Source organism: Hirundo rustica, chromosome 6, assembly GCF_015227805.2.
Source record: "Hirundo rustica isolate bHirRus1 chromosome 6, bHirRus1.pri.v3, whole genome shotgun sequence".
In the NCBI taxonomy this organism is placed as follows: domain Eukaryota; kingdom Metazoa; phylum Chordata; class Aves; order Passeriformes; family Hirundinidae; genus Hirundo; species Hirundo rustica.
In genome coordinates this window covers 16,071,436-16,098,470 of record NC_053455.1, presented here as the reverse complement: position 1 = coordinate 16,098,470, position 27,035 = coordinate 16,071,436, and the positions used below count along the sequence as shown (strand labels likewise).

The 27,035-nt window shown below is 38.1% G+C and overlaps 1 protein-coding gene across 1 annotated transcript in view; it reads left to right on the top strand.

The window, feature by feature from the left end:
- LOC120753858 (ras and Rab interactor 3-like) overlaps positions 1-27,035 on the top strand; it is a 160,450-nt gene that overhangs the window by 30,602 nt on the left and 102,813 nt on the right. Inside the window, exons 3-5 of the mRNA XM_040066604.2 lie at positions 23,323-23,399; positions 24,700-24,774; positions 26,593-26,677. Of these exons, the coding sequence (XP_039922538.1) occupies positions 23,323-23,399; positions 24,700-24,774; positions 26,593-26,677 (237 nt within the window). The remainder of the gene's footprint in view (positions 1-23,322; positions 23,400-24,699; positions 24,775-26,592; positions 26,678-27,035) is intronic.

Sequence of the window (27,035 nt, the reverse complement as noted above, 5' to 3'; positions counted from 1 at the left end):
TAAATTGAAGATTAAGATACCTGATTAGAAAGGTCCTTTCTGGCTCCAAAATGTGCAGGTCTATGAAAACTAATTGGAAAAGGGACAAAAATTAGCATTTGCTGTGATGAAACTTACATTAGCATATCACCTCACTGATTTTTGTATGTTTGATAAGTTGATATGAAATATTCAAAGAACAAACAATACTGCATTTCTGATTTGAACACTAGGAGAGTACTTGAAAAATAAACCCCTATCAAAAAGATTTATTTAAAAGAAACCACACCAGTTACTCTTTGGAAGAAAAGTAGTTAGCATTTAGAAGCTCCATTGTAAAAAAAAAAAAAAAAAAATCTTATCCAACATGTGAAAATTGATTGCTGCTTGATATTTTGTCTTTTTTTAGGTTTTTTACTTTGTTCTCAGGAAATGGGAAAATGCACTAAAACTAAATTTCAGAGTAACTGAGGAAATGGGCACCCTGCTTCTTCCTTTTTGAAGACTGGGGATCTCCAGATTCTTGGACATATGACTGTAGTTGAGGTGTTTGTTGTTTTGGTGGTGGTGGTGTTTTTGTTTGGTTTTTTTTTTTTTTAATAAGATTTCAGCCTTTCTGGATCAGCACGGCCCATAAATGAAGCATGTACTTCTTGTATGAAACTAAATGGATTGCTTTCTATTTCCTAACATCAAAAGTAGTGATGGGTAAGCTGGAGGACACTTTCCCAAGATATCACTCTAAGAGTGACCAAGATGTTTCATATAGATGACTTTAAATCAGTAGACAAAACTATATACCACAGCAAGCTGGACACCTTCTATGCAGTTCCCAAGAACCATGACACTTCTCTAAACCTTGTTTTACACATATTTCATAGTTTTAGGTAAATGTTTATATTCTATTGCTAGATAAATAGAATGGAGTTTGTAATTTTAACCACTTTTCAGGCAGTTTGGACTGTTCTTAGTAAAAAAGCATTCTTGAGTTATTTTTGTGGTAATTTTGATTGATAAACTGTAAGTTTAGATTTAGAAAATTTTTACTACGGTTGGGAAAATGATATACAAGTCCAAAAGCACTTCATCTTTCATTTTCTCCTTTTTCTTTGCTTGCTTTGTGTATCAAAAGAGAAATGAGAAATTTCCGTGGCAAATTGCATCTTACGGAGGAGGTGAAAGGTTCTTGTCAGCTTACTTTATCAAAAGCATAGACCTAATTGTTTTTTCAGTATACTGACAAGGATTTACAGATAACTTTGCTCATTTCATTTTCTTGCAGAGGGAGTAGTGGAGTAGTAGCCTTACTAAATTCTTTTGCCTAATTTAATTGCTGGCTGTTGATGATGTTCTGGCAACACATACTTTCTAGCTCAAAGAAAGGAAGCTGAGAAAGTAAGAATAGGCTGGTCCCAAGGGAAACTTTAATGAGATATATACATAAAATTAGACATGAAGGGGATAAGTAAACAGCAAAATGAATTTTTAATTGCCACTTGAGCATAGTGTGTATTTGTGACTAACATTCATGATTTTTCTTTCTTTGAAACATGCTCCCCTGTATTTCAGAAAAACTCGGCAGGTGGTGGTTTTTTGTGCAGCAGACCTCCAAAATGCAAACGGTTCTAAAGGGAATTTGCTGGTTCCTTAAGACTGTTTCAGCTTGAGTGACAGTGTTAATGCTCAGTCTGTTTTTAGGGGGTCATCTTACAGGACAGTGGGTGATGCATGTGCACAAGATTTTTGCATGCAGACTCAGAACCTGTGGGAGGGATTTAACTTAGGTTACTTTTTGTAAAAGCGCTGCAATTACAAAAGAATCTATTTAAAATTTGCCAAAAGTGTCTGGCAGAATTTGAGAGGTAATTAGAAACTTAGCAAGCTTCTGGTTGTGAAGAGAGGCCTGTCTGCAAGTTGCTTAGCCTTTGTTCAAGCTTTTGACGAGGACAGCAAGACTGTTGATAGTATTACTGTTGAGTGTTTTAGAAAGCAGCTCTGTCCATCCTTCAGTGTTAGTTTCACCTTTCCTTTTGCTTGTATCTCTAGTGAGTTATACCAGCTTATTCATGGAAGTTGCATTACTATTTTTTGTCGAGAATGCTCTTCCCTTTGCAGAACAGAGGACAGTGGGTTACCGTGTACAGGAAAATCTGTTTTACAGAATATTTAGACACCAGGATTTGGCAAGAATAAATAAGATTTGTGTTCTGTACTAAATCTTGGCACTTTTGTTTGACTAGACAGATACCAGCTTGCTCTGTACCTAACCAGAGATTCACCTCCCTACCAGTAGCCTTGGACAAAAAAGGAACATAAGCTCTCAAACTTGCGCAGGACAAAGAGAATCGATGTTGCTGAGCGCACCAACTTGCTTCTTGTCTTTGACAAGAAACTGATTTGGTTGATGGAATAGAACCTTTTAGGACATATTTTCTGCTAAATTACAGCAGTTCACATACTATTGAATTTCATACACTGTATCATTTATGACAACAGAAGACATAAATAAGGCCTTTTGCTTTTTTGATTATGAGTGTCGTACACATAGCAGAGAAAGCTTAGGGGAAATGGAATACTTTATAAAGCAATGTGTTGGGTGCCTGTGTACCAGATATTTAAGACATACTTAAGACATTTTAGTGTGTTCCTGACCTTCTTTGCTAAGGTTGTCTATCCTAATATTGATAGACTAACTAAAGTATTCATTTATCTTTCATGACTTGCCAAGCAGATAAGCATGTAAACAGGTGAGCACAATGCAATTAAGTGTGCTGTGAAATCCTCTGTGTAATCTCAGCAGAATATCCCTTCATCACCTGATAGAAAGATCTTCTCTCACAGGATTTCAGGGGTCATGCTGCTTTGTATCTTGATCTTTGCTAAGCCACCTTACATTTTCACATTGAGATTTCACATTTTTCTGCTTGCAACACTTAATCAACTTATGTTCCTAAGACAGTGGCATGTTGTCTTGCCTACTTGACAGTCACCATGAAGTGGGAAGTCATGGAGTCTTTGAACAGCTTATTTGTTAATTAAAACTGAAATATCAGTCTTGTGACTGACATTTTATTTGCTACTTCTGCATGAAATAACTGCTAAAAAATCTGATTAGATATGAATTATGTCTTCCAGAATGAGTAATAAGCAGAATTAAAAGCATGAAATGTATGTTACAGTGACATATTCTGCACTGGCTGACACGTCAATTAAATGGCCTGGTAGGTTTTGTCTGCTTAAAATCTGTATCCATGGCAATCCACACCAGGTGGTGCTGTAATACATAAGCTTTGCAGTTCTTATTCCTAGCGAGTTAATGCTTTCTTTGGAAGATAAACTCTATATTGGCACTTTATATTTTATTCCAGATTCTCTTGAAAAAGAATAGTAAAACAGCAAGGGAATAATCCTGAACCATGATTTTTTTATCAGAGATTCTGGTTCTTTGCATGCAATATTGGGGGCTGAACTCTTAGACTGTCAGTATGGCAGCTGCTTGGCTGGAGATATTTATTTTGTTTTACATGACATTTTCAATTGTATTCTGAGATAATTGGCATGTTAGAATTGTTACTTGAAAACTTTCAAGGAATGGTCTTAATGAAATTTCTTAATGAAATGGTCTTAATGAATTTTTAGATCCACAGTGTTGTATCTTGCATTATGGAATGCACACAGAAATTAGAACTTTAGACATTTTACCTCTGGTGTCATGGTCTCTGAACTTCCCAGATGGAATTTTAACAATTGAATAAGGGATTTGGATACACAATTTGAATAAAGTCAAAATAGGACTAAATCCTTCAGTCATCTTTGCAAACTTACATCTTCATTCTTTTGCTACTAAGTTTTCCTCTTTTGTCCTGCAGGTTTTAATGGCAGAAATCATACTTCTGGTTTCTTAATTGCTTTTTTCCGTTGTAGGGGACCAAAGCTGTTTATCTTGGTTCTTCTGTACCCTGTTGTGACCAGACTTAATATTACTGGTTTTGAGAACTTTTAAAAGGTGAAAGTAGGAGGAGAAGGGGGAATTATTAGTTATCTGGGGCTATGCTGTAGTATAAAAGAGAGCTGTATATTGAAAAGACTAGGAAGAATATATAGGAAAAGGTTAGATACCCTTGCTCTGGCAAAGGTATCTATCTGTTAAAATAAAAAGCTGTAAACCAACCTCCAAATGCAGTCTCTTTATGTTTTCTTACGGCTGTGTTTCATAACCACTTTTAAAAATGTTCTAGTTCAGTAAATTAAAAGCAGCCTGATGATTGTTCTCTGATAACTTTTTTTCTTCTAGGTGTCTGTAAGTTTACAGGATGTCAAACAGGGTACCGAGACAGATAATTATTCCTCTGCCCTGCCCCAGCTTTCAACATGAAGCACAGCCCCAGACTTTGGCTTAATACTGCGTGTTAATGTCTATCCTTTCTAGAAAAAGCAAGTTTAATCATGTTTTAAGGCGGCTGCCAAGATTAGGGTCTAAAATAAAAGTAGGAAAAGTGACTGAGATGGAAGAAGGTCCTGTGATAGCTGCAGAGACAGAAAGGCTGTGGATTAGAAGTGCAATTAGCAAAGGGCTGAGAGCAAGTTTGGTGCAAAGAGAGTGGGAGGCCAAGGTAAGCATGGGTGGCAAGATGGAAATGTGAAGCTGAGAACTCAAGAATTGACAACAAATGGCCAAGTTGGATAATTATCCACAGAAAGGCATCTATAGTCATGGTGCTCAGATTTCATTTGGGGCAACTGCATTTGAATAAATTAGCCAGATAAACCTTCCACACCTCCAGTCACAGTAATACAGGGCTGAAAGTCAAGGTTTGGGTCATCTAGACTTTGTTTTTGGGACAGAACTGGAACAAACACTCATATGGGAGAATCAGATACACTCTCAGTATCTTCTGTAAAACAAGCACACCCCCAGCCGTAAAGTTTTATAATGGAGTTAAAATGGAGCTTAGTGGCTGTTTCTTTGTAAATATAATTGCAAGATTTCTAATTATTAGAACTATGGGTGGTACTTGATAGTCATTAAAAATGTTCACCCTACCCCTAATGATGGGGTAGGGTTAACATTTTTCTTTCTCACTGTGATCTGGAATTGATCTGGAGTATTTATCATTCATCACAGCACAGTCTTCTAATATTCTCTGGCACTCCATTATATTGCTTGTTTGTGTTTTAATAAAAGCTAGAATGCAAGGTATTTCACACTCTTCAATAGAGTTATATAATTTATGTGGTTGAATGTGATTGGGAAAGTATATTAATGTATCGAATTAAGCAGGGGATTACTTGTATGTGGTAGCACAGGTGATTCAAACCTGAGCTAACATGCTGTTTTACCTGGCTATGCAATTCAGAGAAGTCCAGGTAGAAGAGCATGCTTCCCCTTTATCCAACTCATTTTTCACTTGGTGTAGTCACTCTGCTTCAATCCACCTGATTAAAAGCAGTATTGTTTCTGCCTCTGCAATTCAGTGATTCTTTTTGCTGGTGGGAAGGCGGATGCTAACAGGATCAGATAGTCTCAGACTTGATAGAGCTTAAACCTTTGAAGCATGAAGTGTAACGTTGTCTAATAATATTTTGTTTGAGATCACAATGGCTATTTTGTGACTGCACAGCTTGTACTCATGTTGGAGTGTGGTTTTTTTTTTTTTTTTTTTCTTTTCCTGAATTTTTATTTAAGAGGCAAAATCTTGAGACTTATGTTTGGTACCACTAGAGTCTGAAATATTTTCATCAAAATCACCTAAATAATGCACACATGTAAGTGTTATAGATGCATTTATCAAAACTAGAAAAACACAGCTAGCATGCATCTGTTTGGTAGTATTAACTGAGGTTTTACAAAAATTGAAGTAATTGAAAGTCCAATTAACCAATGTCTCAACGATCTAATCGATCTAATCTCCTGCATCTCAGTTGATGGCCTGAATGTATGTTCCTTACTCTTACTGGCATGTTTTATAACAAGGAAGGTATTTTTTAGCTTGTCCTTTAATGTAGACACTATTATTTATCAAGTCTTCCGTTGTGAAACCTCTTTGTGTCTCCGTCATCAGAAGTGACAAAATGGTGAGATGTGAAACGGGTGACCTGAATGATCTGAGTCCAAATGGTTTATTCAAGATAATATGTCAGGGTATTGCCTGAGCTGAGGACATATTAGTAGCCCAACTGTTACAGTTTATTAATTAGTACTGTTCAAAAGTCAGGCAACAAGCAATTTAGATTTTGGCAGAAAAAAGATTCTGAAGTCTAAAGAAAAATGATGAGTTGGGCCAAAATGTGCAGTCATATTTCAGAGAAAAGCCACTGTGAAAATAATTTGGCTTAAGTAAGTACTGCTTACTTAATTTACTTTGTTTTAGAAATCACTATTAGAAATTATTGAAGTCTTTCTGATCCTCTGATCTGAACTGCAAGTTTTACCTGGCTGACACTGTTCGATCAGGCTCTTTACACCTTAGTTATTTTTGTGGGTTCTTTGATGGGAGTACAGGGTTGGTGTTTGGGTTAAAATGTTTTCAATATCTGTGGTTCCCATAGGTTCACTCCTAATGAAATACGTGGGGTAATTGTGATTTCTTTGTGTGTCTTTAGTGAGATCACTGGGACAGCTCTTGATCTGTCTGTATATTTCTGCTGATAGTATTTTCACTGTTTATTCCTTTCGCTTATCTTCTTTGGTGTCATGCTCTGTTGGGTATCATGTGCTTTACTTGCCTTCCTTTTTCGTTTTCTTTCGGCATAATTCATGTTTCTTCCTTCTGTTGCCTTCTTTATAACATCTTCATCTCTGCTGGTTTCAATCATCACTTCATTGATGGTTAATTTCCAAGTGTGTGTGTCTGTGCCTGATTCTCACACATTTTTCTGTTCTCAGATCTTTAGGCTTTTCTTCCTGGATGTCCTTGTGTCTCATTAGCACATCTCTGAATGTTTAGGCAAAAACGGCATTTTGCCTCTTAGTAATTATTCCTTACTATGCAAGTTTTGTGTAATTTCCCACCCTTCATTTAGTTGCCTATACTTCTCTCTGTATGTTCTGCACTTATTTCAGTCTTCACTTTCTTAGCTCTTTGTGTCTTTATAAAAAGTCTTTGATTTCTTCTTCTTCGAAAACCCGAGATGTGCAGACCGATGGAGGAACAAGATGCTGGAGAGCAAACACTGTGGAAAGGGTCCTGGGGGTCGATGGCAAACTGAACATGAGTCAGGAGGGGCCAACCCTGTCCTGGGGTGCACCAGGCATGGCATCACCAGCCAGAGGAGGGAGGGGATGGTCCAGCTCTGCTCTGCTCTGCCCTGGGGCAGCCTTACCTCGAGAGCTGGGGGCAGTTTTGGATGCCACAGTATAAGAAATACATTAAAGTGTTAGAGAATGTCCAAAGGAGGCCACAAGGATGGTGAAGGGCCTTGAGAAGAAGGCATGGGAGGGGGAAGCAGAGGTCACTTGGTCTGTTTAGGCTGGAAAAAGGGATACTGAGGTGAGAGCGCACTGCAGTTACAACTTCCTATGAAGGGAAGAGGAGGGGCAGACACTGATCTCTTCTCTTTGGTGCTCAGTGACAGACAGGACTGAGGGAATGGCCTGAAACTGAATCAGGGGAGGTTTAGGATGGATATTAGAGAAAGGGTATTTACCCAGAGGGTGGTTGGGCACTGAACAGGCTCCGCAGGGAAGTGGTCACAGCCCCAAGCCTGACAGAGTTCAAGAAACATTTGGACAGTGCTTTCAGACACATGGTGTGACTCTTGGGGTGTCCTGTGCAGGGCCAGGAGTTGGACTTTTGGTGATCCTTGTAGGTCCTTTTCAACTCAGAATATTCTCTGATTCTATGGTTCTTACATGCCTTTTTTTTTTTTTTTTTTTTTAAACCCTTTACTCTTGTAGCAATGACTTTATCAATAATCTCTTAATCCTGTATAGTTTTCACTGTGATTTCTTTTTGGTTTTATGACATTAACTATTGTGCTTTGTTGTGTTACTGTGTATGTAAGTTTTATAAATAGTGTATTTGGAATAATGAATTTTAAGAATGCTGTGAAGATAATCCACTACTTCAGCTTTTCTTAACAGAGAGAACATTCCATAATGGTGGGATGACTTTTGTGCATACTGTTTAGCAGGTCTGCTTTGTTGGACTCAAATAGTGAGTTCTTTGCGAAATTAGGCTATTGCTTTGATTATTTATTAATTAATATATACAGGCCTGTGATCTCACTTTCATTTCTCTAGCATGTCAGTATGGTAGTATTTAAAGGCTTATTTAAAGTGCAGCTGACATTTAAGCCAAATGCATATAAATTGGCTTTTGGAATCTCCTCTAAACACTTCCCTCCTGTATGTCTTAACCCAGAGCTGTGTCAATGGGGTGGGTTTTTTGTGGTTTTTTTCTTTCTTTCTTTCTTTCTTTCCTTTTTGTTTGTTTGTTTGTTGGTTTTTTGTTTTGTTTTTGGGGGTCTTTTTGCTTTTTTGTTTGTTTTGGGGTTTTGTTGTTTTTGAGTTTTTTGTGGGAAAATAGATGTATGATTGCATATCAAATGTGTGGAGAATTGTGACTTTGTAAAGACTGTGGGGTTTTTTGGTTTTGGTTTCTGTTTGTTTGTTTTTTTTTTTTCTTTCTGCAGGCATTAGCATTGTTTGGTATCCTATTTCTAGTTTTCCTACAGCACTCTTGCTGTCAATACCTGTGCCAGTGCTTTATTTGGAAGGTTATTCCGTGTTCTAATAATGCCTTTATGTGGCTGCATTTATTATAAGGGAAAGGTTCTACTCATCTTTTGACGTTCATGTCAGTTATTTATGGTACATTGTTCCCTTTTTATATGTTAATTTTAAACAATTACCACCCGCTCCTCAGCTTCTTCCAGCTGCCACTGACACCTCCTGAGCCTGCTGGCACAGTTGTGCCATCCTCCTTTCCTTGGAAGCTGTGCCTTCTATAGGGCTTCAACCAGATTTCTTGCAGCTTGATGAGATGGCAGAGGAGCCCTGTGGACAGTTCCCATCACTCTTCCTTGGCTGCAGCCTTTTCTATCATTACTAACATTGGTGGTATTTGTTAAGGTCTGCAGTTATTACTGTATGTGTCAGAATATGTAATTTCCTTACATTTTTACCATTCACAGTTCAATCTTAAGTGTGGTATATCACACCCAAAAACCAGAGTGGGCCTCTTCCAGTGGGAAACACCACTTTGCATGGTCTGATGCATCTCTGATGATCTCCTGTGTTCCAAATACTTCCACAAATAATGGAGTTTATTTCAGCCTGGCAATCGTTTTCCAAAGCGCCGCAGCATCCCTTGAGTAAAAGGGGCTAGGCCTAGCTTGTGCTGCTGTCACAGTTGTTACTGGGTATGGCTGAAGTTCTCTGACACTCAGCTGTTATCCTTGCTTCCTGAAGGGGTCATGTTCCAGTTGCTTTCTGTGAGACATTTGCCTTGAGTGGAGCACCGCGTTTTATTAGAGTGGCTGAGTAATTCGGAGCACTCTGGGGCTGCCACTGCTTCACCATGCATGTAGCAGAGCAGAGTGCCCACAATGCCTAGATTAAAGGTTGGAATAAGGAGCCCAGTCTGACACTGATGTCTCAGTGTTTTCCCCCCCTTGGTTGTGTAGAAAGCCTTTTCATTATGGCTTTGAACATTATGGCCTGTGTACTAGCTCAGCTTTATTCTACAGTGTGTACTGCAGCTGCGTGAACTGTTAGTGGTGTGAATCCATTGGAAAAAGGGCACCAGTGCCATTGAGTATAATGGCTAAATTGTCAACATATGTTTCTCAATATTTAGAATTTTGGTTTGCCTGCCAGTGGTATATATGTAATATATCATTGGTATAATGTGTAACTATTCCTCAGTGTAAATAGTTCTGTAGTCTAGCAGAATGTAGTTTTACTGTTTAATTACAGCTGGAACTGTCTTCAGTGAAATAAACTGCAAAGGCAAATATGTCTTTTCTTGGTGGATTCATTTTAGATAAGATCATCACAGGAACTGTATCAGAGTAGTTAAATAGGTGCCTGACTCTAAAAAGAAGTTTAATTGAAATGAGACTAATATTAATAGGAACTTCTGTGACTGGTGGGCTGGATTTGTGCTGATGACCTTACTTGGATAGAGCACTCAGTCCATTATGGAATCTAGGTCTTTGATTTATGCCATGTAGTTGTTATGAAGCACTGTAAAACCTTTCTCTTTTTTGAAATGCATAATCCAAACAGTTTTTCTACCTCAGAATTCTTTTGTCTAGTTCTAAACTCAAACTTAAGAGCAACATCATGCACTTACAATGTTTGCACTGTTTATGCCTCTGAACCTTTCTAATTAAAGCAAAATATGTGGGCTGGAATCTCAAACTGATGTAAATCAGCAGAGCTCCATTAACTTCTGTAGAGCTATGCTTCTTAATTTCAATATTAGCTTTTCAGCAAAAATGTGCTTAGGAAATGAGAGTTAAAGGGAACCAAAATTGAAATGAGTTTTACTCTAATTTATGCCCGCAAAGTGCAAATATGTTAAAATCCCCATGTTGACCAAAAAAAAATTCCGTACAATTATTTTGCTCACTGAACCATTTAAGCTGTTGATTCATCTGCAGACACATTTCAAAATCTCCCAACTGTTAAATTTAGGAAGAAAAAAACCGAACTGCTAAAAACAAGCTGTTACTTGGTTAGCTGCCCAGTCTTGTATTAAACCACAATATATGCTTTCACTGTAAGAATGGGAAGAGGTTTTTCTAGTGGATGGAACAACTGCTGGAAATCAAACTGGTACATAACATTCCCAACTGTGGCATTAATCACACCATGCAGTTGGGGAAATCATGTTCTATCATTCAGCTTGTGTCTTCGCTGCAAAATTAATTTGAATGATCTATCTGAAATTAGTTTAACCTTGATGAGAGGAATTGCACTGGAAAATAATGCAGGAGCTTCACACAGTGATTGAATGACTGCAGTGATTGTATCAGTGGCTGATGAGAGGTGCTGAAGTAAGCAGTAGCTAGTGTTTTCTGACAGACTAGCCAACTGGAATCAAAGCACTGCCACACTCAAGGATTTTTAAAGGCATAATCCATTATTAAGCAAGAAAGGTTTATCAGACCTTACTGTTTCACAGACCAGGTGAAAGATTTTATGCCCAGTATTTGGTGTTTTTCAAGTACCAGAAGAAGCACTTTCACAGAAGACTAGAAAAACTGTACTCATCTGGTAGCATCCTTTGGTATTTGCAAACCCTTGATTCCAGGTAAATTGAAATACACAAGCAGGTTGCTCATCTTGCTGTCTTCATCAGCTACGTTGTGCCAGGCTGTTGAAGGGAGTTACAATTACACTATTAAGTTAATTAATATTTAGTAATTCAGAATGGTTGTATAACGAAGTTTTGAAATGTTAGGTCTGGATCTCTGGGCAGATGAGATATCATTTATTTTTTTTTAATTTAAAGCTCTGCTTGCCTTACATCAGGTGAAAGCAGATGAATGAGGCTCTGCTGTCTTTAAGTACTCACTGTCCTAGTCCGCGTCTTCATTTTCTGACCACTCTTTCATCCATCTTCTGCTTGTGCAGCCATATTCTATCAGATTTCTTTTAATGACTGTCTCTCTTTTCCAGTGCATAGCAGGAATACAAGGAGCCACCTTAATTGTGCATGTTGGGGTTTTTTTTTCAAGTAACTGTTTGAGGAAAATCTAAATAGATACATATAGAGAGAATATGAACAGAAATTATATATATATAAAATAATAAGGTGAGGTTTCCTCTTCAAGTCATCTAAACTAGTACTAAGAATCAGTTTCTGAACCACGTGATGTAATGAAATGAAGATGATACAAGCTTATTTTAAGACAGAAGAGCAGTGCAGTGTTGTTCCTATGTGGGCAGAAGTGAAAGCAGTCTGTATGTTTTGCAGCTGTATGTTCAGATTCCTTGAATGGCACTGCAGAATGTGATGTTGGCAACAGAGGAGCCTTGCCTTATGTAGTCCAGACTCAAAAACATCCATTGAATGAAAAATTTCTACGTGTATTTTGTGGGCACGATCTTGGTGTGATGCTTCTTAAGAAAATTTTGGATGTTCTGAGATTTTTTTTTTTTTTAATTTCACATATATAGTTTCAGAAAGTGCTTTCCTAAATATGTGCTACTGTTTGGTATGATAAGTATGTAATTTTCCTATTGCTCCTCTTGTTGAGAATTTTCTGCATAAACTTAACAGATTGGTTTTTTCTGCCTTCCTTAACTTTCAGATGCTGATTCTCTTCCTACCATATTCTGTGACTCCATAATTCCCTGACTTTATTTTTGTAGTTACCTCAGTGATATTTATAGATAGTGATTGTTTCCCATGGTGCCTTTCTGATGGTCCAAGTAAATGTACTTTTCTTGCTTCACAAGTTTGGACACTATAGTTTGGTGCCTGTAAGCCTTTTGCGAGTGTCCGTCAGGTACAACTATATTTTTGATGTGTTGGTTTGGGATTTTCTACAGACTGGTACCTCATGTCTGTATGCAGACTGAGTAATAAACTGACGCAAAATAAGCTGGAGAGAACTCATCAGTTTCTTTGTCAGGCAGTGACATTTGGAAAGAAATTGAAATCTGCTATGACTCTTTAAATTGTTTGCACTATTGATGGCTACTTTGACACGAGAAGCGCATGCACGCAGTACATGCATGCAGGATAGTGACAGTGGAGTGCCTGGTTTTACAAAGCAACACTTCAGACTTGCAGCTTGAGAATTTTTGTAGAAATGGAGAAATACCTGAGTTCAAGTGAGCTATTTGTAGTACCAGCAGAAGCTCCAGCTATGACCTATATATTCAGGTTTCCAGCTGGGCTTGTGCCATATGAGCTGAAGCCTGTGTGACAGTACTTAACTTAACTGTACTTTCTTCTACGCTTAACTTCTAAGGTCTAAAAAAACCCTGCACAGATCTTTCATTATTGAGCTGTGACATTACTAAATTGTTGTACCTTTTTCCCCCTCATTTCCTTCCTTTTGCTCATTTTACTTCAGTGGCTTTTGGCCTTGTATTCCGCTCTGTGTAGCATTGCCCTCCTCCTTTCTGTGAATTGGTATGAGCAACATTTTATTGCAACATTTATTTACAGATATTAAATAGCCGTGGAAGAGCATTCCGGGTGATTGAAGACAGTGCGACTGTAATTTCAGATTGTGAAATTATTGTAGTGTTTATCTTACTACTTTCTGACAGTGGACTTTCCTGCTGTTTGCCTCTATTCTACGTCAAGATCACTTTTATTCTGGAATAATTACTATGCATTTAGGAGATAAATCAGTTTACCTCTCTCAAATCTCCAGTGGCACTTGATAGGCTACTGGTATGTGGAAGTCTCCAGGTCTTCTAAGAAGCTGGTTTTTACTTACCATATTTCGTATCAAATATGAGGGTATTGAAGTGTGTAGTGGAGGCTAGAAATTAAAAGAGGTTGTTCTTGACCTACTGCAGTACTGTTTAGAGCTTCTTACGGAGTTTCTAATGAGAAACTGCTCCAAGGGATGTTGTCTGGGGAGGACTGTGCAAATCTGCCATTTGAAAAGTTATTTGTGCAGTAAATGAATTGTGACATAAGAGCTGGAGGGTTGAATCTTAGTTGCCTTGGTTGGGATTGCTTATGTGGAAAAGGCAAAGTAGACTGTTCGTCTGTGTCATAAGAAATATGTTGACGTCATTTTTTTTTATTGAGCAGAAACTAAATGCAGGAGTGTTCATGTATTTGTGACTTTGAGCTAAGGCATATGAATTGAGAAGTGATGCTAGTAATCTTGTGTGCTCAAAAAGTGTAAACCTGGCTCCACAAAATGGTGATGTTTGTTTAAAAGATAAACAACACGTCTTGGTCTCTTTTTTGTTTGTCTTCTGGATTTTGTAAATCATTTAGGGTTTTGGGCCTGCGCCCTCTTTTACAAACACAAAGGCTAGAAGCAGATTTTTTTGTTTTAAGTGAAAGCTGATGTTCTTACATAATTGCATGATTTCAGGACCATGATTTCAGAAAAAAGTAAAAAACCAAATATTATATGTTTTACAAAGAAATAATGAGACTTGGCTATACCACATAAGCATGACTCACACGGAAAAATTGTTGTGCTTCTGGTTTCCATATGAAAATGAGTCTTTCAAAGCACCAAGGGGTATGTGGAACCAAAAATTATACTGAATGCTTGACTTCAAAGCTTGGCTTCATCCAGAGGTTTTTAACACTGTCGGAGGGTTTTTTGAGAGCTTAGTTGGTGCAACTTGAAATAATTTTTCAAAATTCAACTTCCTTCCAAGATAAAAGCAAAATTTGGAGAACTAGCCAGCAGATCACAGCTTGTGGCATCAACAGCCTGATTTTTTAAGGGCTAGGTAGTGCGTCTGAGTTCCATGGAAATGTTAGCTTGCCTGTACTGAACTCTCTTAGATATTCTGGTCTCAGTAAGGTCACCAAAGAGGTCTTAAGGCCTTTGCCTTATTGCAGCATCTTTGAATTTTACCTGTTCACTCTTGGTTAAAGGAGTTTTTTGGACAAAGTACAGGAAAACTCACTGTTGGAAACAAACCTAAATTGGCAGGGGTGGAATAAATGTTTGAATAGGTCTTTTTACGACTGCCTTCTGTAATTTTCCTTCTATATCTAGAAAGAGAAGATTCTAAGTAAGAAAAGGTTAAACAATACCCATCCTGACTTCATTGGACACCTTTCTCTGGTCTTAGTAGGCCTGACTTAGGTTCTGCTGTTGCTCTGCTATCTTATGCCCATTTAATTTTAGAAAAGCAATTTCTATAACTTAGTCTTAGCCTGGTGGAATCTTAGCCGATTTTGTGCTATTTCAACTTGAAGAATATCACAATTTTCCTAGATGGTTAAAATCCCTGTTTAAATGGGGTATATTGTAAGTATTAAATGTCATTTCCTTTTCTATGCATTTGAGGGAAAAAATGGTGTGTGCCAATACAGCTGCTTTTAAATAAGCCATGCTGAAGCTTTTACTGAAGTAGAAGGGGTTCAAAGGCTTATTATTATGCATTAACTGTACCGAAGGCACAATAGCACAGTTTCATTTAAAGTGCACTTCTGTTCTGAATGACAGCTGCTGTGGCAGCTCTTGTGGTAGCTTAATTCTTCTAAGTGTTTTCTACACGTGATCTGTTCAGTTTTCAAGTAACCTGGTGGCTTTTCTGGCTACCAGCAGTTCAAACTTAATCTGTAGCCTGACTTGGATCGAGTCAATTTTGCCAGTCATTTTGCCATTTGAATGTGGTTGTCACTTCTGCTGAGGGTGTACCTGGCAGGTAATAGACTCATATTCTCTGTTGGAGGTCTGTCTCCAACACATATAAGGAGGTAGCAATGACCCCATGTTATTCACTGAAGAAGGGCCGGTGGAAGGAACTTGGTTGTACAGAAAAGTACTCTTGTAGTCATTTTGCAAGCAGAGATGTTCATGGAACAGGATCAGTGATATGCTATAAGGAAAGATGTTATTTCCTGTCAGTTTATTTATATCCAATGTAATTGTCTTTCTTATTAGCTCTGCCATGGTAGCCAGCTTTTACTTTTTGAAGGGCAGTTTTGATCCCATTGTTTATGTGGCATCAATGGAATAATGTTGGAAGGGACTAATAATGCATTCCTGTGCCAAATGAGGTCTTCAGATGTTCAGAAAAGAAGATTTCTTCCTTGGACCAAGTTCACAGAGCTGATCCCTTTTGCTTGCATATTCAAGCAGCGCAAGGAAGATTTTCTTCCTGCTATGAAATTCTGTAGTGTGAGGAAATCTGCCAAGGGCAACTTCTGTGGTGGTAGTGGTTCCTTGTATACTACCTGCTGACAGAGTAATTTTGGGAACCAAGGAAGAGATAGTGCTCTGCTCTGATTGTCAAGCTATCCATTCGGCATAATACAACAGTACATGTAAGAGCAGCTCCAGTGCATACTCGGTAAAAAACCTGGGGAGTTAATACCCCCTATGTGTAAAAGTGTCCTTTTGTGCCAGATGGAGTGGGTCATTTCAAAGGAGGTCACTAGTCCACAATGTCTTAAAATTATGTTACACTTCTTGTAACCTTTTTAGTGAAGTACTACATCTTGTCTGGTTGATTTCAAAGCCCACTGAAATCAGATTGTCATTTTCCCCCTGGCAATACAGTTTATGAACAGACCTGCAGTGAAATCTCCTTGAAGATGCTGCTAACCTGTCAGACAAAGCAGCCTCTTCCCAGTGTTATTGTGAGGTGAATAAACTGAGTTTATAAGTGATTAGGCTGCACAATTAGCATTAATACTTTCCATCCTCTAGTTCTGGAAGAGAATTTTGAGTCTGACTGGGAATAAAAAAATTCAAAACAACACCTAACTGAGCTTGAGCTGAGGATAACAAAACCTCATAGTGCGATGTTTGATTCTCCAGCTTGTTTTGCAGCTGTAAGGCTTGCCTGTGAAAAACATAAGGAATGATTCTTTTCTGTAGGAATGAAAAGTTGCCTGAACTTTCAATAAGTGCCCTTTTTATGTGAGTCACAGCATTGACTGTTAATCCAGTCATTATCCTTTTCCCAAAAGATAGTGATCTTGCCAGGGACATCACTTTTTATCTGTATTTAAAAAGAACACAGCCAAACTGACTTCAAAACCCAACACAGCCAGAGTTCTCTCCTTCAAATGAGACAAGATGCTGTAGACCATAGAAACTATAAACTTTCAGGAAGCAGAAAACGAGAGAAAGATGGAGAGGGAACATCAAATATATGAAGCTCAGAATGGGAAACTAGAGGCAAATTCCATGTAGAAGACACAATTATTTACTGGTAACTGATGTTTGTAGTTAACAGTCAAGAGGTAGTACAATTTAAATCGTTCACATTATTCCACGGTGTTTATTCAGTCCTGAGAGCCAGAATTATTCCCCCAGAGCCTAGAAATGACATGTCCTATCTGAAAAAGCTGCATCAGTGCTGGACCCTGGCGCTGTTTGAACTGCCTTGCCAGCCTTGGCTCAGAGTAGTGTAAACAGAGCTGAGGCAGAATGAATCAGCAGGTAAAAAAGGGGAGAAGGTGAAAATTATTTCAGTACCCTGGTTTTGGAATCTCAGTACCCTAGTTTTGGAATCTGATGTGTAAAATAAAAGGGTTGGTGTCCATAGGTGATGTTTTGAAGAATATACACATGCTTTGTGGAAAACCAGTGTCCTAATAAGAGAAAATGCTAGAAGAGTTCAGAAATTGTGTGAATGGTCTGGAGGCCAGGGAGGAAAAAACCAAACAAAACATGATTCCAGACCTTGGGAACCTTTTAGAGTTATTTTGAGGACACTAAAACCATTAACACAAAGGTTAATACATGAAATGCTGCTCTCTAGTATGTGGATGTATCCTCGTGTTTTAGTACTTGTGAATTCTTGTGTCATCACTGAGTCCTAGATCAGGAACTGGGATTTCATCATGCTTTTTAATTTTTTGGTTGACAGATAATTCTTAATGTGTTTTTTCCATTGTTTGACATTGACTTACTGAGCGAAAATACACTTTTTTTTTTTTTTTTTTTTTAAATAAAACAGAAAAGAAACTCAGTGTAAGTCTAGATATTAATTCTACTTTTTATTGTAGCTAATCCAGTTTTGTATAGATATTTCCATAGCTTCATACTGACAGAAAGAGAATTTTCAAGCTATTTCCTAAATAATACCGTTCTTTACAATCATATATTAAATGGATTTTGTGGTTGAGAGTTGAGTCGGGTATTTGCTTCATAAGCTGCCACTTTTCCATTGCACATATAATCGCTCTTTTGGTTGAGCAATGCAAAGTGAATTCGTATACCAGAGAGAGAAAATTTGCTCATAATTCTACTGTTTATGAGGTGAGGGGTATGGAGGAGGATGCTTAGTGTGCCTCCTGCCAGATGGTACTTTGCCTGCAAATAGAAAGCTTGATCTTCATCATCACAGTTTTACATGGATGCACAAATGCCTCTTGAACAAGTTGGGTGGTGTTTCAAATAATTTCATTGCACTTCATTTGGATTATTGTTATTGTTGTCTTATTGTTGCTCAGGTAGTATAATCCATGAGACAAGTTTACTAAAGAGTTATCTCTACAGAAGAATCCTTGCAGAATTTTTCAGATAAACTTGTGTATTTCTTTGGATAACCCATTCCTGATCTGCTGTCAGACTGCTGCCTAGGTTATTATCCAGCAGAAGCTGAGCTGAGCATGAGGGAAAGTTCACAAGTCATCCTGCTACAGAAAACTGGGAGCAGCTGTCCATTGGGAATAGGAGCTTGAAGCTTGATAACTCCTACTTTTTCCAGAGGGCATGCAACATGATCAGTGAACTGTTTCTTATTTCTTCTTTGGTCCTTTTAAGATTTATATGTTACCAGCTATCATGTTTAAATGCACTTGCTGAGTGTACTGTTTTTCTTCACTGACAATTTAGAGTTAAAGGCCTGTTAGCTGTGGGAAAAAAAAAAATCTTTAATGTACACTTATGATTTTCTAATGACTATTCAAATCCATTACATCCAATTTAGGAGATAGTAATAAAAAAGAAGACTTTCATATGACACACTTCATATTTGAGTAAACTGGTTTCACTGTGATGGTAAGATCTTTGGGTTTGATTTTGTTTCTGGTATTAATACTATATTACATAAGTAAAGGCAACACTTTACTATGATCAAAAACAATCCACTATTCTTTTCTCAAGTACACAATTACTATCACAATATTTACAGTGCAAGAGGATCAGCTGTGTGTGTTAAGTCATTCCCTGAGACTGCCTACATGTACTGAGGTCACTACTCTTCTGAGACTGTACCATTTCAGCACCTGAGGTAATATGTAAAACATGACAGGGGACTGACCCTTTTGACATCCATGGTAAAGAGAATATGGGAGGATGCTTTCAAAGCTGCTAACCATCTTTCTGTAAAAATCTTCCCAGTGCACTGATTTTGAAGAGCAGTATGGGCTAAAGTCACTAATGTTTTAAAAGTAAGAGTAGTTCTAAGACATGGTTATCCTATTCATTGCAATTCAGCTGATATAGGACCCTTACATTCAGAAAGATGTTGTTGGAAGGAGTGACCATTTTCTGGCTTTCAATCAAATCTTGCAGCAGATTAGTACAGAATTGTAAATTAGTGCAATTTTCAGTACCACAAAGTCGTTGCAAGTTCAACTCCCATCGCACAAACTGTTGACATTTTGGTGCTGACACCAAGTAATGATGCATGCATTTGCCTGACAGGTACAAAGAAGCTCACTTCTGCACACAGTGATGAGTTTGTTCACTGGCACTGGGGCGCAACTACATGCAGGGTGGAAATTGAGGGTCTGGAATGTGAGAAGGGAATTGCACACAAGCAGAAATACCCTTAAATGGAGAGGTGCCTAAAGCTGTTTGCAGTACTTAAACAAATGCCACAAGCTTTAAATATTCAAGCTGGCTTGTGCATATGATTATTGAAGGGGTAAAAGTGGAAGTATGTATCTATCCTTCATCCCGTTACACATCCGTTCTGGGTGAGTCTGATGATCAGCAGGCCCTGAGTGCCAGGGTAAAGGGGTAGGCGTAGCAATCTGTAGCTGTAATGGGTCCAGAAGGGACAGAGGAGCCAAGATGTAGACATTAATAGGGGCAGTGAGCTTTTGTGTACGTCATGTGCCTAACCCCCTTCCTGCAAAGGCAGAGCTGATTGCGCGTTGCCAAAAATCTACAGATCCATTTTCCCTGTGAGGAAAAATGTTAAGAGTTGTAGCAGGCTTGAGCAGGTGTTAAGACTTGGCATGTTTGTTGTGAGTAAGTCAACTGCTAATAAGGTGAAGAAATCACATGTCAAGGCAGGTTATAAAACCACAGATCCACGTGGTTGTTGAGATGCTTGTCAGGCTTAGGGGATTCTGAAACTTAACTTCATTGGCAGCCTGCCTGTCAGACTATGGGTAGGGCATGTGGGAACAACGCTCTCACGGTATCCGAATTAATCCGCTACCAGCCTACGTCAGGGCAGGTGTAACCAGCGTGCCGGGGTTACCCCAGCTGCTTCGTGCCAGCTCTTTGCTCCAGAGCCATGCAGGCAGCTTATGCTGTGCAGCTGCTCTTGTATTCTGTTCTGAGGCACGCTCTTTGCGTGCCTTGTATAGCTCTTTAGCCACAGACAGCTCAGTCAGAGCTTTTTATCGAAGGTGAATCATCCTTTCTGTCATGCCATAATCAAGGATTTTTTATGTCCATGACTCAGAGAAAAAGGTGGTGGTGTCCCCTCCAAGTCATAACTGGATAAGGTGCTTTTGTTTCCCCACTCATTTAGTGATTGGAGTGAGGAAACAAGCTACAGAACGATGGCAATTTCAATATAGACTTGGCTTTCTTGGTGCCCTCCCTTCCTCCTGAGATCTGTGCTGAATAAGATGGGCTGCAGGACCCATGAGTTTGCAACCGTACCAGCAGAATTGTTGGAGTCTAGGGCATTCCTTTGGCTGCCCTGGAGGGTCAGAGACCTGGACAGAGGGGTTTGGGACCCCGGCCCAGAGCTTAGAGAGACACTGGCTTTGATCTCAGTCTACGGGAGAGGCTTCCTGCACTGTGGGAGGGGTTACAGGCCACAAGAGTGTGAAAGATAGTAGTTTAGCTTATCACAGGGTGAAAAACAGTAAATTTAGGTTTCTAGCATTGAAGTGAATGGGGGCAAGATGATGGATTTGGGGCGTTGTCTCCTGCTTCTTCTTTCTTCTTCCCTCACTCCATTTCAGCTGTGACGGTGGCACAAAGTAGTTCAAAGAGATTGGGTCGAGGTAGGGATGACCTGTTTAGTATAAGTGATAGACATTGGCAAGTAATGATAAATAAAGAATACGTAGCAATTAGTATAAAAGATAGAGACAGCCCTGCACGGGAGGAGTCAGAGTCGGAGTCGAGGAGTCACGAGATGCCCAAGCAGCTGCAAACATCTTTTGCAGAGCACTGAGAAAATTGTAAGATAAGAAAAAAATAAACAAAGCATGCAACCTTGAAAAATCAGAACCTGGAGACTCCGTCTCTTTCATCCGTTTAGCACAGAGCTTTGCAGAGAGCAAAAAGACTCTAAAACCACCTGAATGTCAAGGAAAGCCCACGACACAGAATAAATATTTCTGTATTTCTGTCTGGTTTTAAGATGATGGGTGTATGTTCCCCTCCTCTTTTTGGCAAAGGTTAGCCCCATTAGATGTACTGCTCCTCATTTCATCTCCTTCTCCCATCTGTTCTGTCTCTTCTCAGTAGAAACCAAGGAGATGGAGCTCCCACTCAGGCAGTAAGATAACTCCATCTTCCATATAGGAGAAAATATCCGTGTGAAGCAGAGCAGTGCCTCGCTGTGCACGTGCATCAGATTGTACCACGAGGGCAGCCTGCTCTCTCAAACTCTGATAATGTCGTATTCCCTCTGTCAGCTTGCGCAGATGAGGGAATGCCACTGTCCCCTTCAGTTAGGTGGTGTTGAATTCCCAGGCTAAAATAGGACCCAAGGGAATCCAAGCAGCTTTTTCCTGAGAAACCAGATTATCACAGCAGTAGGCAAGAAAAACAAATAGTTTAAAATGCTGAAGCCATGATACAGCTAATAAATAAAAAACAGTGCATGTAGATAAGGTATACAGAATTTATAGATGATCGCTAGACCAAACCTATGATTATTTGGACAATAAAGCCATAAAGACAGCAAATGTTTGTACAGTAAAACTCCATACTGTACTCCAACTCACTGGTAGGTGGCCATTTCTTTAAGGAAGAAATCTTGCCTACCAAGCTCCAGAGCTTTGTTTAATTTCCCTGACTTGTAAAGAAGATTTTGAGTTGTCTCATGAGAAACTGCACACCATGAGTTCTTTGTAGAGAGGAGCATTATATTTGAGAAAAGCTGTCTTCATGTTAATTCATGTAATATTACCTCTGAGACAAACAGGTATTTATTACAAGTTGTTATTTATTACTAATGCTGTTATCACCAGAATATACTGTTATCACTGTCTATGAAGTGAAGCTGCCTTGCTTGTTTTGTGACTAGATGCCTACACTCGGTTTTATTTTCTGGCTCTTACCTTTGATGTCTTCGAGACTTCTGATTCCTATTTGGTATTAACTTCAGATAAGTAAAGTCACCTTAGAAAGACTAGAAAAAATGGTGATTTTTATTCATGCTTCTTAAAACTTCAGTTTATACTAAGTTAACCATTTTTAACATTGTACTGTGAATATTACACAGTCATCTGAATGAGTTTACCAGGTAGTTGATAGTTTCCAAATTAGGGGGCAGGGATATATTCTTTCTGCCATGTGGTGGCAGTAAGGGGGTGGCACTTCTGGCACAAACACCTGTGGTGGGAGCTGCACACCTTTCATCCAATTATGTGAGAAGATCTGCCCCATGTGCAGGGTCCTGTTATCATGGCTAGAGACTCAGGCCAAGGCTCTGTTCTTTGCTGTCCAGTGTGTATTCTCACAGCCAGAGCTTAAATGGAGAAGACGGGACAAAATGGGGGTTGCAATGACAAAAACAGTATGTGTGTGTCCTGAATGCATCCATGGGGGCATGGTATTTTAACCAGATGTAAGAACAACCATGTTGTGTAAGATGCCAGCAGCTGTAGATCTGGGTCTTTTCTCTCACTGGAGAAGTTTCCTTAATGCTTTCTTAGTTACTAATCACTTCAGATAATATTACCTTTTAATAGGCAGAATTCATTAAAAAACCACATGCTTTGTGTGCTTACTGATTTTTTACCATACATTATTTCATTTTGTAGGGAATAACTTCTCAGAAAAATTTTGCTTTTGTCAGCTGATGTAAATGACAAAAAGTTCTTAAAGCTGATGGTGTTTCAGTATTATTCCAGAAGAGTATTCCACTCTCATGGAAGGAATGATATTACATGGAGGGAATGGTATTTTATTATACTAGATATCACTGTATTATTATTTATAGCAGTGTATTACTACAAGGAACCTACTTGGCTGTTACATGCATGTATGCTTCTGTTGACATCTTAAAATGTTTACAAAACATGTAAAGTAGATTAAAGCATTGCAGATTGCTTCATCTTGGCCAATAGTTTGTGAATTATCTTGTACTGTGTTTCTGTAAGAGTGTCAACAGTGATTACCCAGTGTCTCAAAAGTACAGAGCACTAAAGAAATTCTGAAATTGCAAGCTGTAATGTAATACATCAGAAGAGACACTTATGTTTGGTTTCTACAGATGCTTCCTTATTTTTCATTCTTCCGTTTATACATATACTTTTTTTTTAAAAAAAAAATATGTTTTTCTTTCAGCCATTAATGAGTTTCCTGAAGATATATTTACAAATAAAGAACGCCAACAAGGAGGAATTCTGCTTCATATCATTGCTGTAAGTTTTTCTCTGCTGTGCTTCGTTTTTGTTTTCCTTTTACATCACTTATTCTATTTTTATTTTTTAATAAGATATTAATCATTGTAGTGGCCTTACTAAGTGTTCTGTATAGATCAACAAGTTTTTAATGCTTTGATTTGAGTATTTCTAATACATCTATATGAGTACGATTTCTTAAAAGGTAACACCTTGGGGACATGGTGTAGTGGTGGACTTGGTATTGTTGGATTAACAGTTGAACTTGATCATCTTAAGGGTCTTTTCCAACCTAAATGATTCTATGACTCCATGATTTAAGAAAATGGTGCAAGTCTGAATTTGCAGTACCTATTTGTTCATCTTCTTGGCGATAAAATCCTGACAGAATGGATCACATGAATTGTATTTCATGTTGTATAGACAGAGTTTGGGATTCCTTTGTTGACATCAAGCATGATGTGGAAGTTTCTTGAGTCTCTTTTCTTTTGTGCCTCTATGCAACAGATGCAATTATAATTAAAAAAAACCCCAACCAACCAAACAAACAAAAAACCCAAACCAAACCAAAACAACAACAACAACAAAACAACAAAACAAAACCCCACAACAAACAAACAAACAAACCCACCAGACCAACCCTGAAGAAATATAGAAAATATAACGTGGAGTTTTATTTCCTGTTGTATTAAAACCAAAGAAAGTGAGGCCTGCAGGCTCCAGTTTTTCATTCCCAGCTCAGGGAAAGTAAAGTATAAAGGAGTTGTGTTTGATGAACAACAGCAGGATTAAGTCCACTCCATGGGCACAGCACATAAAGCTGCACAAGCCAGTGGGAGAATCAAATGTATGCAGGGAACCAGGATCCTTCCTAAGTGTTTTGGTGCAGTGATCCATGGCCAGAGCCCACTTATTTCCAGATGTATATTATTTCCTGAGTATTATTAATCAGCCCGGTTTTACTTTCTATTTAATTACTTGGTCTCATAATTAGTTAAAAAATATAGAGGAAGACTACCTAACTTTGTAGATTTACCTGTTACTTTTCGTTATATGAAATCTGTTGTGGCATCCTGTTCTGTCAAAGTGTGGTACCTTTTGTATTTTAAGGTCTGACAAACATTCTTGTTTAAATGAGATCTTACATTCAAAAATCTGGTTTTATGTCATAAATTTATCTACAGGGAGATTTTTATTTCAAATGGAATAAAAATTGAAGCTATATATTTCTGCTAGTTTGGATAAAGGTATCATTGCCTTTTTTCCTCTTTTGATGTACAGGAAAAATCTGAAGTATTCCCCGAATTTATTTTCTTTACAGGCTCTTTATATGTTTTATGCTTTGGCCATAGTGTGTGATGACTTCTTTGTTCCATCCTTAGAGAAAATTTGTGAGGTATGTTAATGAAATTTATTACTCTTTTAGAAATTTATATAGAGAATATTATTTAGAGAATAAAAAATTTCATATCATCATTGTTTAGAGTTCTTTCCTGTCAACTTTTTGACTTCAATCATTTTAAATGATTTGAGCTTCCATCAAAAAATGAACCAGATTTAATGAGATCAGATGGCAAAGCCCACTCTTAAATACCTGAAGCAGGTAACTAGGAGAGGTATGGGTTATGGAGAGTTTGGTTTATTATTGTACTTCTTTTTTAAAGAGTAACTTGTGGAAATATAGTATAGGTAGAAAAATTAATGTGGTGGCAGTGCAAATCTTATTGCACATCTACCACTGTGTCAGCAAGGAGAAAGGAAGTATATGTGGTCCTAGCATAAAGTGGAAAAAAGAGGAAATGCATGAGAAAAGTAAGTACTTTGGATATGGAATCAAAATACATATTTTATATGCAAAAAAAAGGGAAAAAAGTAACGTAATGCCTTTACATAATTTTTGAGAAGACTTTGCAAAATTACATGTAGGATTCTAATTGAGTTGATTGTGACAGAGTAGAATTTATACATGGCATGTAGGTGTTGTATTATGATTTTGGTGAACAAAATAAATACATCATACAAATGTAGATTTTAATTCCTTTTTAAAGGCAAAATGGAAATCTCATCTCCTTTGCTTTTAAGAGTGACCATTTTCTGAAAAACTCCTGGGTGTTTTTTATAGCTATTTTAAAAGTCTGTTTTCCTGTTGTTAAATGTACTAAATGCCTGTTGGTGTTAGAGTTGTAAGCTTACACGTATCAGTAGGAAGGCAAATAGAATAATAAGGGAGGTGATCAGTAGTAGTAAAATACTCAGTTGGAATATTTTCTTTCCCTTTCCAGATGTTCTGTATTCAGCATGCACCTTAGACACACATTTAAGGTATACCAGTTGGTTGTACCAATTACTGGTTACTGATCCTTCATAAAATCTTTATCTTATCTTATGTTCTGCTGAACATTTGAACAGCTACCAGGAGTTCAGATAGCACACTTAGGTCTGAGTTTCTGCAGCAGTATGACTGGTAGTAGATCATATTTATGTTTATGTATTGTCAAGATGTGTAGGATGCCATTATTATCAACTTAAGTTGTTATCAGGCAAACTGCTTGAAAAATACAGGATTTTTTTACTTCTCTTTTTGTCACTATTTACTTTTCTATCCTTGAAAGAAAAATAATGTACTAAAGATGAACCTAGAGACTCTCAAAAGGGGAAAAATTCTTCCATAAACCCATTTTTATAGTTCAAGGGAAGGATCTTCAGACTGCTAAACTGAGGGAACCCACTTGTGGACCTGCACGTGTTTATGCTCGTCTGAGAACTTTAAGTTATCCATATCCTATTAGAGCTTAAGAGACACTGTCATAAAAATAGATCCCTCTACCATACACAGCCCTCTCTGTGTCCAACTGGAGTAATTTTATCTGTGTCAGCGGACTCACTTTTGATTAACACAGTTGAAAAGTGAAGCCAGAATCGAGCCTGCTGTTTGTAGGATTTATTCACAAAGGTTATATTTTTCTATAGCCAATATCCATTTTTAAATTTTAGAAGCTCTAAGAGTTGGGGAATTGAATGACTGTGTTTAGAGTTGTAGAAGTAAACCAATAAACAATTTGAGATGTTTACAGTCCTTTTGAATCTGCAGAGATACTTTTCTTTAATCAGCTCCATGTAAGCCACAATTGACTATTCATTTACATATATAGATATAAAACTCCACAGTGTAAATACAGTAGCAGTGTTGAAATTACTGATTGTTTTCTTCTAGAAACTACATTTGAGTGAAGATGTTGCTGGAGCCACATTCATGGCAGCAGGGAGCTCCACCCCAGAACTGTTTGCATCTGTTATAGGTATGGAGCCCACACAAGAGCTTTTTTGAGATCTGCTGTTAAAAATCAGCAGCAGATCAAGCACAGATACCCCTTCTTCTGACAATTTATAATCAGCAATTGCAGCTGTCAGCTAGTCTGCGGTTCATGGTATAATTAACTACTCAAAATATCTCATGAAACTGTGAGTCTTCTCTCAAAACACAGAGGGGAACGTCTGATTCTGAACACAGGCTGCAAAAGAAGAGATTTATTGAAGTCCCTTGAGAAGTAATCTGATATATTTGGAAATAGATTAAGAGCAGCCCTGAGGAGAAAGACTTGGGGGTGTTGGATGATAAGAAGCTCATCATAATCTGTCACTGTGCAGCCAGTGTGC